This window comes from Lottia gigantea (genome assembly GCF_000327385.1).
Source record: "Lottia gigantea unplaced genomic scaffold LOTGIsca_27, whole genome shotgun sequence".
NCBI classification, from domain to species: Eukaryota; Metazoa; Mollusca; class Gastropoda; family Lottiidae; genus Lottia; species Lottia gigantea.
Window position 1 is genome coordinate 1,028,849 of NW_008708846.1, and position 11,929 is coordinate 1,040,777.

The 11,929-nt window shown below is 37.1% G+C and overlaps 1 protein-coding gene across 1 annotated transcript; it reads left to right on the top strand.

The window, feature by feature from the left end:
• Positions 1 to 2,577: 2,577 nt before the first annotated feature.
• Positions 2,578 to 11,929, top strand: LOTGIDRAFT_232248 (hypothetical protein; the record flags this gene model as incomplete). Its single annotated transcript, XM_009056254.1, has 7 exons — positions 2,578 to 2,627; positions 3,307 to 3,415; positions 3,798 to 4,176; positions 9,631 to 9,815; positions 10,049 to 10,128; positions 10,360 to 10,622; positions 10,727 to 11,929. The coding sequence occupies 6 exons, from the start codon at positions 2,578 to 2,580 to the stop codon at positions 10,526 to 10,528; spliced, it is 972 nt and encodes a 323-aa protein (XP_009054502.1). The 3' UTR covers positions 10,529 to 10,622; positions 10,727 to 11,929.

The window sequence follows — 11,929 nt, forward strand, 5'->3', positions numbered from 1 at the left end:
AAAATGCGTCAAGTTAGAACTTGTCCGAGATCTTATCAATTTCAATGATCATACCAAGTTTCATCAGAATTGGTTGAAAACTGTAGCGTCAATCCTGCTCACAAACTATTTTCAACAAATTTCGACGCATTTTAACAAAGTCAAGGGCAATAACTAAAAAATGTTCATCAAAAATATCTCTTGTTAGAACTTGTCCGAGATCTTATCAATTCCAATGATCACACCCAGTTTCATCAAAATCGGTTGAAAACTGTAGCTTCTATTGTGCTCACAAACAAATTTTGACGTTAATGGCAATAACTCAAAAACATTTCATCGAAAATGCGTCAAGGTAGAACTTGTCCGAGATCTTATCAATTTCAATGATCACACCAAGTTTTATCAGAATCGGTTGAAAACTGTAGCTTCAATCCTGCTCACAAACTATTTTTAACAAATTTTGACGGGTTTTTACAAAGACAAAATTCATGTGGGCATATACAAAGCAAAATCAAAATTAAAAGATAGCTTGCCAGGCAAGGTAATATACGCCCACTGGCAGCTTTTATTTTGAACATAAATATTTAGCAGTACAGTAACAATCACCAGTATGAAATATTCAACCTTCAGTCATACACTTCTTTTGAACTCTTTAGGGCGATACTGAATAACATTGAGTATGAGTTATTGCCCTAGTGCTTGAAAACGTGTTCAATCTTTAGCTCGTGAAAACTATAGAAGACAAATATTCAATCTTCAGCGCGGTAATGAATAATAAAACCAAGTTTTGTCAAAATCCGTCAAGAATTGTCCCTTCTGGAGTGTTTACAAGCTAAAATTTGAATGCGTTTTCAAGAACAAGGGCAATAACTCATACTAAATATTTTTCAATTTTTCTGTTTTTCAATACGTTTTATCCATGGTGATAACCAACACTCATGCCAAGTTTCGTCAAATCCGTCAAGAATTGTGCCTTTTAGAGTGTATACGAACTAAAAATTGAACGCATTTTCAAGAACAAGGGCAATAACTAATACTTATAAATAGTTTATATATATAAAGCTCTATCGCGCCTACAAGAAATGTGGACGGACGGACGGATAGGGGCGACGGCAATATACGTCCACATTTCCATGTGGTGGTTGGACACAGATCTGTCAGCTTCCAGGCTGTTTTACGTTATATGTATTGGTCGTAAAACATAAGTTCTATTTAAGGATTTAATGTAGATATTTTTGCGTTTATTAATGCAAGATTTAGCACGTGACAATTGGATGTCCATCAACCAATATCCGCAAATAAAATCTATAGTCAATTCTTAAACAGTATTTTCATTCGGTAGCGATCATGAATCTTAATTTTTATGGATAAAATATATGCTACAGTGGCTATAACCCAATGCCAAAAATGTTTTAAGTATTACAGTTTTTGCTGGGTACAACAATTACAACATCCACAGACAGCCCTTTTCTGATATAGATTTTAGTACCCTGTTTTGATTGACAGCTGTTGTTGTACTGTTTTAAGTTTATGGCCCCATACTTAACACCTGCAATTATTGACTTGTTTAACCCTTTGTAAAATAATTATCTTGTCTAATAAAATGGATTTTATTTTAATTCAATCACCAAAAGACACTCAAAATCATTTTATATCAAAGACTCTTTAAATTGTCTGAGTAATTTTGTTCTATATTGTCTTACTTGTGAATTATGTAAATTTCAGTATGTTGGCCAGACAATAACCTCCTTCATTATTAGACATAACAAACATAGGAGCAACATTCAATAGGCCATTTGCCATTTTTTTTCGTCTGGGTCAATGACGTCTATATTAGAGTTATCCCCCCTTAACACCGGACAGACGACGCCATTTGTTTACACTGGCAACTGTCATTAAAATAGGTCAAGCAAATGAATAACAACTCACAGAATTTACATTTACCCGAGCAAATTAATCATCGATTTTATAAATAAGTATCTGCGAGATAGAGGCGTGACAGTTACAGGCTACAACAAAGAGGTTTTGAGAGAAATAGCTATCGCTGTTGATAAACTTCGATTGCCCGTAGACCCTGATTTTAGTCGCGAATCTGTGGAAGTTTGTATTGAGAAAAAACTATTAAAACCCTATGTAAACCATTTTGAAATGGATGATTATACCAAGGATTTCAGCTGTATACCAGAATTTGGACTCATTGATATTTTCAATTACTTAATATTTGCCAAGGCTGATCTGGATGGGAAGAAACTGAAAAGATACAAGTCGTTCGAGGACTACAGACTTTACTATGACAGTCACGTTGAATTTCTCATGTACAATCCAGTTAGTGATACGTCCAAAGCTAAAGTCAAGCCTACACAAAGGGACAAAACATACTGTAACAAACTTTCATTTTATTTAACATTATACATTATTTCGTGTCCATTCCAAATTATGTACGCAACCTATTTATGTATGACGTCATTCTTTCTAGAACATACTTCACAATAAACAAACTTCGTTAAATGGCACCCAACGTGGGGCTGGGTTCAATACAAGAAAATCGACTCAAATTACAATAATTTCAACGTCAAACTATCACAAACTATCACAAACATGGACAAGAAGGCGATGGATCGAGTGAGAGCTCAAAGAAGAGGACACAGGTCTGTCACAAAACGACTTATTCAAGAATCAAAGGCGATAATGGAGGACTTGAATGGCGAAGCAAGTGAGTCTATTTTCCATCGGCTGCAAACGATTCATCAATATTTGCAAACAAAGTACAACTTATTGAAAACATTTGATGACACAATCATTAACGCTTGTGAAACCGACGATATCGGACATGAAATAGAAGAGGCAGATGAAGTTCTGCTTCGAATATTGGATACAATACGCGGCCATGCAACTTATTCAAGATCGGTTTGGAAAGACTCAAAAAATCATATCTACTCACATGGCCAATTTACTTAAGTTACCATTTTGCAACGACTCTAATTATAAAGCATCACAATTACGAAATGTCTTAGATATTGTCAGTGTCAACATTCAAGCCTTAGAGGCGCTTGGCGTACAAGCTGCACAATATGGGGGCTTTTTGATTCCGATTTTGATGGAAAAAATGCCACAAATAGCCCACGTGTCATCTAAAGACGTTTGGGAATTAGATGAATTATTGGAGGTGATCTGAAGTGGAAGCTCGAGAACTCTGTGAGACAGTTCGAGTTAAACAAAAACTGATTATCAAACTACCGCTAAACAATTCAAGAAACCTACTCCAACTGCATTGTCATTGGTAGTTCGAGACAACAAAGCATTCAAAATTGTATGTGTATATTGTAGTGGTGATCACTATTCATCTTCTTGCCAAGAAATAACTGACATCAAAGCGAGACGCAATATTTTGAAACAGACAGATGGATGTTTCCTTTGTTTACGAACTGGTCATACTGTAAGCAAATGTGACAGTCAAAAAACTTGTCGTAAATGATTTGCGAGTGAATCAAATCTCAAGCACCTACTTCAACTCACGTCACAACCACCACAACTGTAACCTCGAATTCACAGAATACAAAAATTCTTCTTCAAACCGCTAATGCCTATGTCGTTTCTCAAAAAGATTCAAGTACCATACCGGTTCGTTTGTTATTTGATGGGTGCAGTCAAAAGAGTTATATCACAACTGAAACACAAACAAAATTAGGGCTTAGATCTGTCAAAAGCGAGAAATTGAATATCAATACATTCGGAAAAGAGAGCTACATTCCAACGACATGCGACTTGGTTGAAATTAGATTACAAAACAAACATGGTGATGAATTTTTACAATTCAGGCTCGGACATTCTCAAGCATCTGTTCACCAATATCTGTCCATTTTGATGTCAAACAATATCCTTATCTTCAACATTTAGACCTCGCAGATGACCCAGCAGAACATGACTCGTCACAACGTACAGATATTCTAATCGGAGCTGATTATTATTGGTTATTAGTCACTGGGGAAACGATTCGAGAATCAAATGGTCCAGCTGCAGTGGAAAGTGTTTTTGGTTGGCTGATATCCGATCCAGTTGAGTCTCCGTCCGACAAACATGTAGTTTCAAATCTCATCATCAGCAACACTGTGAACTCTTTGAATACAGAAGAATCAAGTACAGAGTTAATAGACAATTTGAGATCATTCTGGGACACTGAGGCAATCGGCATATCAGGTAAACCTAATCAATCAAATGGTATACTTTCTTTTTTGAAAGATATTGATTTCGACACCAATCTGAATCGTTACGAAGTACGACTGCCATGGAATGATATATGCTTACCAGGTTCAAATAATTACGATCTTTGTCAATCAAGATTGCATCATCTTTACTCAAGATTAAAAAAAAAACAATTTACGTCTTCATCAATACATCGACATCATAAACTAGTGTCCAAAAGATACGATACCAACTTATTTTCAAAATTGTTTTTTACTAAGTGAATTGTCTAATATGAAAACATGCCAATTCGTATTGCACATCCCAAACACAGCATAGTCGATAAAAATACCGGGAACACGTCATCACTTCTGGGGGAAAAAACGTAAATTTCGTGAAAGTGACATTTCCCTCTCTAGCATGTTCTGCACGTGCATAAAAACTGTGTAAAACGGCTGATCAGACACGTTGATATCACAGCAACAAAAAGAACACAAGATATGCCACGTTTGACAGCCATCGAGAGAGAGAGAGCCGTTGGAATGGTCCAACAAGGAGCGACACACGTCGACGTCGCCAGAAGGTTGGACTGCGCACGCATCACTATCACCAGGTTGATGCAGCGGTTACGTCAGACAGGTCAGACGTCAGACAGGCCCAGGAGTGGAAGACCACGAGTAACCACGCCCCGTGAAGATCGTTACATCCGGGTATTACACCTGAGGAACCGCACCGTAACAGCGACGTCCACGGCGGCTACAGCACTGGGACACAGGATCAGTCGACAGACCGTCTACAGGAGACTACGGCAGTATGGTATCCGGCCACGTCATCCCTACCGCGGACCGCTCCTGACGCCTCGACACCGGAACAACAGACTGATCTGGACCAGGCGAGTTCGACGTTGGCAACGGCGGGACTGGGCACGTGTTATGTTCTCTGATGAGAGCAGATTCCTCATCTTCAAAAACGATGGACGGCAGCTTGTATACCGACGATTTGGTGAACGTTTGGCGCTTAACTGTATCCAACAGGTCCGGTCGTTTGGAGGTGGAGGGTTAATGGTTTGGGGTGGCATATGTGGTGACGTCAAAACAAGGCTTGTCGTAATTCGTGGAAACCTGAATGCACAGCGTTATATTGATGACATCCTACGGCCTGTTGTGGTGCCCTTTATTCAGCAACAGCCTCGTGGACTCCTTTTCCAACATGACAATGCAAGGCCACACACAGCAAGATTGACACAAAACTTCCTTGCCAACGCCAAAGTACAGGTTTTGCCATGGTCCGCATGTTCACCGGACATGAATCCCATCGAGCACCTCGATCGGCAAATCCGACGTCGCCGTGTGCCTCCAGTCAACGTCCAGGACTTGGAACGATGTCTCCTCGAGGAATGGCAACGAATCACTCCCAACGTCATCAGACGTTTGACGGCATCAGTCCGTAGGCGTGTTCTGGCATGCATTGATGCTCACGGTGGACATACCCGCTATTGACTTGACTTTGTGACGTGTGGTGTGACATTTCCCGTTATTTCTGTGATCAGTGCTCTAACGAAATGTTCTTTTTTCGACCCCACCCATCTTTAAAGGCTTGTCATATTGGTTGTACAGATTTTATTGAAATGAAATTTTTGTACAGATGTTGTGAAAGGATTTTTCAAAAGCATAACACCAATCCTAAACTTCTGCATTGTTTAGTTTTTCTTTTATGTCGTTGCAAACAGGTGGTATCGTTTCTTTTGGACATTAGTTTACAAGAACAATTAGTCAACGGTATTATAGAAAAGGTTCCAGTCCAAGATGTTTCTGAAGTTGAAACCTGTTTCAAGAGAGGACAAGGATACCACCAAGTTGAGAATAGTTTTCGACGGTTCGGCTAAGTCAGATTCAGTTCCCGTTTCTCTCAACAATTGCTTAGACAAAGGTCCAAATCTCACTCCACTTATATTCGATGTTCTAACCAACTTTCGATCAAAACCTATCGGATTATTCGCCAATATCGAAAAGGCATTTCATCAAGTCACCATTCATCCAAATGATCGAGACATGCTAAGATTTCTATGGTTCGACAATATAGAAAACGATGATCCAGAAATAATTCAATATCGATTTCAACCATTAGTCTTCGGATTAATATCAAGTCAAGCAATTCTTAATTGTGTGATCAAACATCATCTAGCAAAAGAAGAGTACCAAAACAGTGAATTTATCAAACAACTTTCAGACTCTTTATATGTCGATGATTTCTCTGGAGGAGCCTGTTCCACAGAGGAAGGATTCGAACTTTACAAACAATCAAAGCAATTTTCAAAGATGGTGGATTTAATTTGCGAAAGTGGAATTCAAACTCCAGTGCTTTACGAGACAAAATCAACGCATGCGAAAATCCGTCAAATCCAGATCCATCCACTATTTCACAAACAGAATCCAAAATATTATGATTAATTTGGGACATAATTCAGGATGAATTTCGTTTCGACGTGAGCGAAGTTTTAGATTACATCAAGACTCTCCAACTCACAAAGAAGTCTATACTCAAGGTATCGTCAAAAATTTTGACCCTTTAGGATTACTCAGCTCTTTTTCAGTCAAGATGAAAATCTTATTTCAAGAACTTTGCGAATCAAAAGTCAACTGGGATGATGATCTAAGTTCGACGCACCAAACCATATGGAATCAGTTAGCAAACGAATTCATAATTATTTCGAAGATACGAATTCCACGATGTCTTCATCCAACAGAATCGAAACCCATCCTTTCTGAACTGCATGGATTCAGCGACGCATCAGAAAAGGCTTACGCCGCTGTGGTTTATTACCGGACAGTTTTCGACAATAGAGATGTCAATGTGCGCTTAATTGCAGCGAAGACAAGAGTTGCTCCAAAGAAGAAACAGACTATACCTCGTCTAGAATTACTAGATGCTTTGATATTGGCCCGCCTTATGTACACAATTCAATCAGCAATCAACAATAGTTTAGGTCTGTTGCAGAAAACCTATTGGACAGACTCATTCACTACATTATGCTGGATTAAGAATCCTAAACCATGGAAACAATACATTTAATACCGAGTCGATGAAATACCATCAATATCCGAGAAATCAACTTGGAGATTTTGCCCCGGAGTACACAATCCAAGTGATATTCCTTCAAGAAGCTGCAACGCATTCGATTTATTGAATAACGAGGAATGGTGGAAAGGACCAATCTTTCTTCGTCAACGAACTGATCTGGTCTGATTTACCAACGACTTATGACAACCCAGATTCGAACAACGAACTACAAAAACATCCAAAGGCAATCACCCATGCTTTAGTAACTGTCGATACTTTATGTATATCAAGTATTATCGATGTCCATCGATACAGTTCATTGACAAAGTTACTAAGAGTAACCGCTTTAGTTCTGAAGTTTCCCAGATTACTGCGACAACAACAAATTTCCAAATCCATTTCATCAGATGATTTAACAGAAGCTCAAAACCTATGGATTAAACAAATTCAATCAACTATTTTCTCAGAAGAAATCGACAGTCTACAAAACAATTCCAAACCAACAACGTACGTGAAACAATTTGCTTTGTTTCTAGATGACAACCATATTCTTCGATGTCAAGGAAGAATAAGGAATTCAGTTTTACCAGAATTCAATAAACATCCTATATTTCTACCAGCACATCATCCGTTTACAAATCTCATCATCCAACATCATCATCATGGGGTTCATCACAATGGCATACGAGAAACCTTAAATAGCATTCGAGAGCAGTACTGGATACTACGAGGACGAGAATCGGTCAAAAAATTCATCCGACAATGTGTTATTTGCAAGAAATTCGATGGTAGACCTTATTCGACACCTCCAGTTCCAGATTTACCGATTGATCGAGTCAGCATCAAACCTCCTTTTACAAACACTGGCTTAGATTTTGCAGGCCCACTATTTGTTAAATCTACAACGGATCCAAATTCAACGTTCAAAACTTACATTTGCTTATTTAACTGCTCATCTACCAGAGCTGTTCATTACGAACTAACCGCAGATTTAACAGTCAACTCATTTCTACAAGCTTTTAGAAGATTTGCAAGTCGACGTGGATTGCCAACTCAACTCTTATCGGACAACGCCAAAACATTTAGAGCATCAGCCAACGATGTAGTAAAAATACTCCGATCTGAAGAAATTTCGTATTACTTCATCAACAAACAAGTTACTTGGGAAAACATCGTCGAGAAAGCACCTTGGTGGGGTGGCTTCTGGGAGCGATTGGTACGAAGTCTCGAGCGATGCCTCAAGAAAACCATTGGTAGATCATCTTTAACGTTTGAAGAGCTACGCACAATTATCACCGAGATAGAAACGACCCTCAACAATCGACCAATCACCTACATATGGAACGTCTTACCCATTAACTTCATCAGATCTTATCTATGGTAGAAGAATTTCTACTTCTCCATCAGCTAGACATTACGACATTATCAGTAATAACCAATCATTAACCAAACGAGCCAAATATCATTTCAGGCTCTTAGACAACTTCTGTAAACTTTGGCAGAAAGAGTACATCGTAAGCCTACAAGAGATTACTGCCAAACAACCACGACAAACCAACCGACCTATTAGTTTGGGAGATATACAGTCGAGTAACCTAATTTCGTGGAAACCTATTATTCGTGGATTTCCGAAAATGATTAATAATTTACATGAGCGACCTTGCGCGACCTCTGCATTAGTTTGTTTTGATAAACATGGGTTTTCTCTACAATAAAAGCTAGTAGAATGAATTCAGTCGTTTCAAGCAAGGTAAAGTGTAATAATGTATACTTCGACAAATACAAAATGGCGGATTTCACTTATTACCAAACGTCACCATTTTTTATCGGCCGAATTTCCTTATAATCCCGAGCCGTAATCGGAATTCCAAGTGTCGTCTGCTAGAATATAATCCAACGAATGAAGTCACGTGATCAACTAGCGGATTCCGTGTCAGCAGAAAATTTCTATGGAACACAAAGTGGACCATATTCTTATGTTGTTTCAGTGACTTTTAGCAATAAATCACACTACGTATCTTATTTTGTCAGTCATTATTTTTTTAAAAATCAAGGTTCTTTGAAGGAATTGTCACTAGTTATAATGAATTGATATTAAAGATAAATATTAAGAGAAGTTAATTATATCACCCGGTAACCATACAACGTGTTTTTCTAGACTTATTTATAGATCAAACATTGTACACGAAAATAGGTGACGCATTCTGCCGCCGTTGCCGAGTTGGTTGCTCATGAAATATTGGTCAAAGTGAAGGATTCATAAAGAAAATCGAAATAAACCAATTTTAATTATTTTGTAGAATATCTGAGGAAACATCAAAGGCATAAATTTTTTTTTTCGTTTTTTTAACTTTAACGAAATTCGGTGTTGAATCCTTATATCCACGAAAATAGGTTACACCACTGTAGTTATCCTGAAGAACGACAACACCAAGAGGACTTTCTGGAAATTAGCCAGAGTCACAGAACTTTATCCCCGATGCGACAACCAGATCCGATCTGCAAAAATCCAAGTATTATCGTCAACAGACAAAAACCCTATAACCCTGAGACGACCAATTCAACATCTTATTCCACTGGAAGTGCCAAGTCAGGTACCAAATATTTAAAGTGACATTTTATTTCAAATTCTAAAGTGAATAATATAACGAACATTTAATTACTAAGTAGCTAATCAACCCCGGGAGTGTAACAAACTTTCATTTTATTTAACATTATACATTATTTCGTGTCCATTCCAAATTATGTACGCAACCTATTTATGTATGACGTCATTCTTTCTAGAACATTCTACACAATAAATAAACTTCGTTAAACATACCTACAGAAAGAGTTTTATGACTTACGGTTTGCTGTGGAAAAGGAAGATGGTTTTGTTATAACTGGCTATAGTGAATGCAAAGGAGGGTAAGAGTCTTAACTGGAACTAAGAAAGTTACTTTTTGAAATGAAAGAAAATTTTAAAAAATTAGTCTAATCCCTTATTCCTGTTATATTTATGAAGCAAATTTACTGGAACAATATGATATTACATAGTAGGCCTACTGGTAATATTTAATCTTCGTAAGTTTATTTTGGAAAATAGAGTAAATAGAATTTGCCAATAAAATATACATATGTATGTTTATTTCATTTCAGAGCTGATGGTGCATGCAGACATTTGGCCGCAGCTTTATATGCTCTAGAAGCATTCGAGGTTTCATCATGTACTGATGGTGAAAATATGTGGAAAAGGAGACCACGACAACAAGATGTAGCCATACCAATTCGCAACTTACAACTTGTTAAACCTCAGTATGGGATCTAAACCTCATAGTGACATGTTTGATCCTCGAAGCACTGAACATCGCTCAAATACAACATGGGAACAGAAAATAGAATTTGGTTTAAAATTACAACAGGTAATTGGTTTCCAATATATTTGGTATACCCCAACCCCAAAACCATTTGCATATACATATTGTGTATCTCAATTATTTTTTTTCTTGTTTTTTTATGTTTTCAGATTTCTGATAATGCCCAAGCCCTTGATCTCCTACTGGATCCAGATACTATCAGACCATCATTACAACAGAATTCGGCTCCTGACATAATACATCTTTCAATTTTTGAAAAGGCTAAATAGACTGTGATAAAGAGGAAAATGTCGAGATGTTATCCACAATATTTTTGGAATCATTCAGCTACACCGCATCAGAGGTTTCTGAGATATTTGAAAAAACTTCAGGACAGGCATGTAACAAATTATGGTTCAAAGTGCGAAAAGGTCTTTTACCAGCATCAAATTTCCAGCAGGCATGTAAATACACAGATCAAGAGCGGAAAATTTCCAGTCTTAGGATGCAGTGTTGATGGTATGTGCATTTGCAGATGTACTCCCAAACACCCTAAAAAAATAATTGAAATAAAGGGCCTATTTTCTCACAGATTTTCAAATCCCAAAGATGTTGCAGTATTTAACAATTGTAAGGTGGATAATGTTATGGTGGAATGGTTAGTTACCCCAAAATGTCCTTATTATGCTCAAATTCAGGGTCAACTTGGTATTTATGGTCACCAGTACGCTGACCTTGTCATTTATACTAAATGTGGCATTCATGTGTCATCTGTGACCTTTGATAGGGAATATTTCTCTAATATGATTGAGAAATTGACTTTGTTTCACAAGAAGTATCTTGCACTAGCAATTATAAAGAAATGCATACTTGCAGAATATGCTACTTGAAGCACACAAAACATTTATTGTTTACAACTACACATTTAATAAGTTATATAGAAGTAGAACAGTTTCATAAAATTATAATAAATGTAAAATCTTTGGTAATATCTCTATTTACAGGCTTCTATTCCTTATTTATGTACATTTACTGAGAACTGCAAACTACTTACAACTTTTTAATGTTATTTTCAGCAGAATATATGTTATAAGTTTATAAATAATCATTTATGCTGGCTAAGATAATTTGTTTAATATACAATACATAAATTCTAAATCACATCGCTCTATAGCCACGCCTCCTGACTGCACTACTTTCACTGAAGTTTCCTTTATAAACACGTTTTTTGTAAAGTTTGATTAATGAACAGTTTACAAAGTTTTTCTTACATATATCAAGTCAATTCTTAATTAAATAACACATTTGTTACCACAATACTTGAATGCATGCAATATTCATGCACAATAATAAATAATGAGAATTATACATGT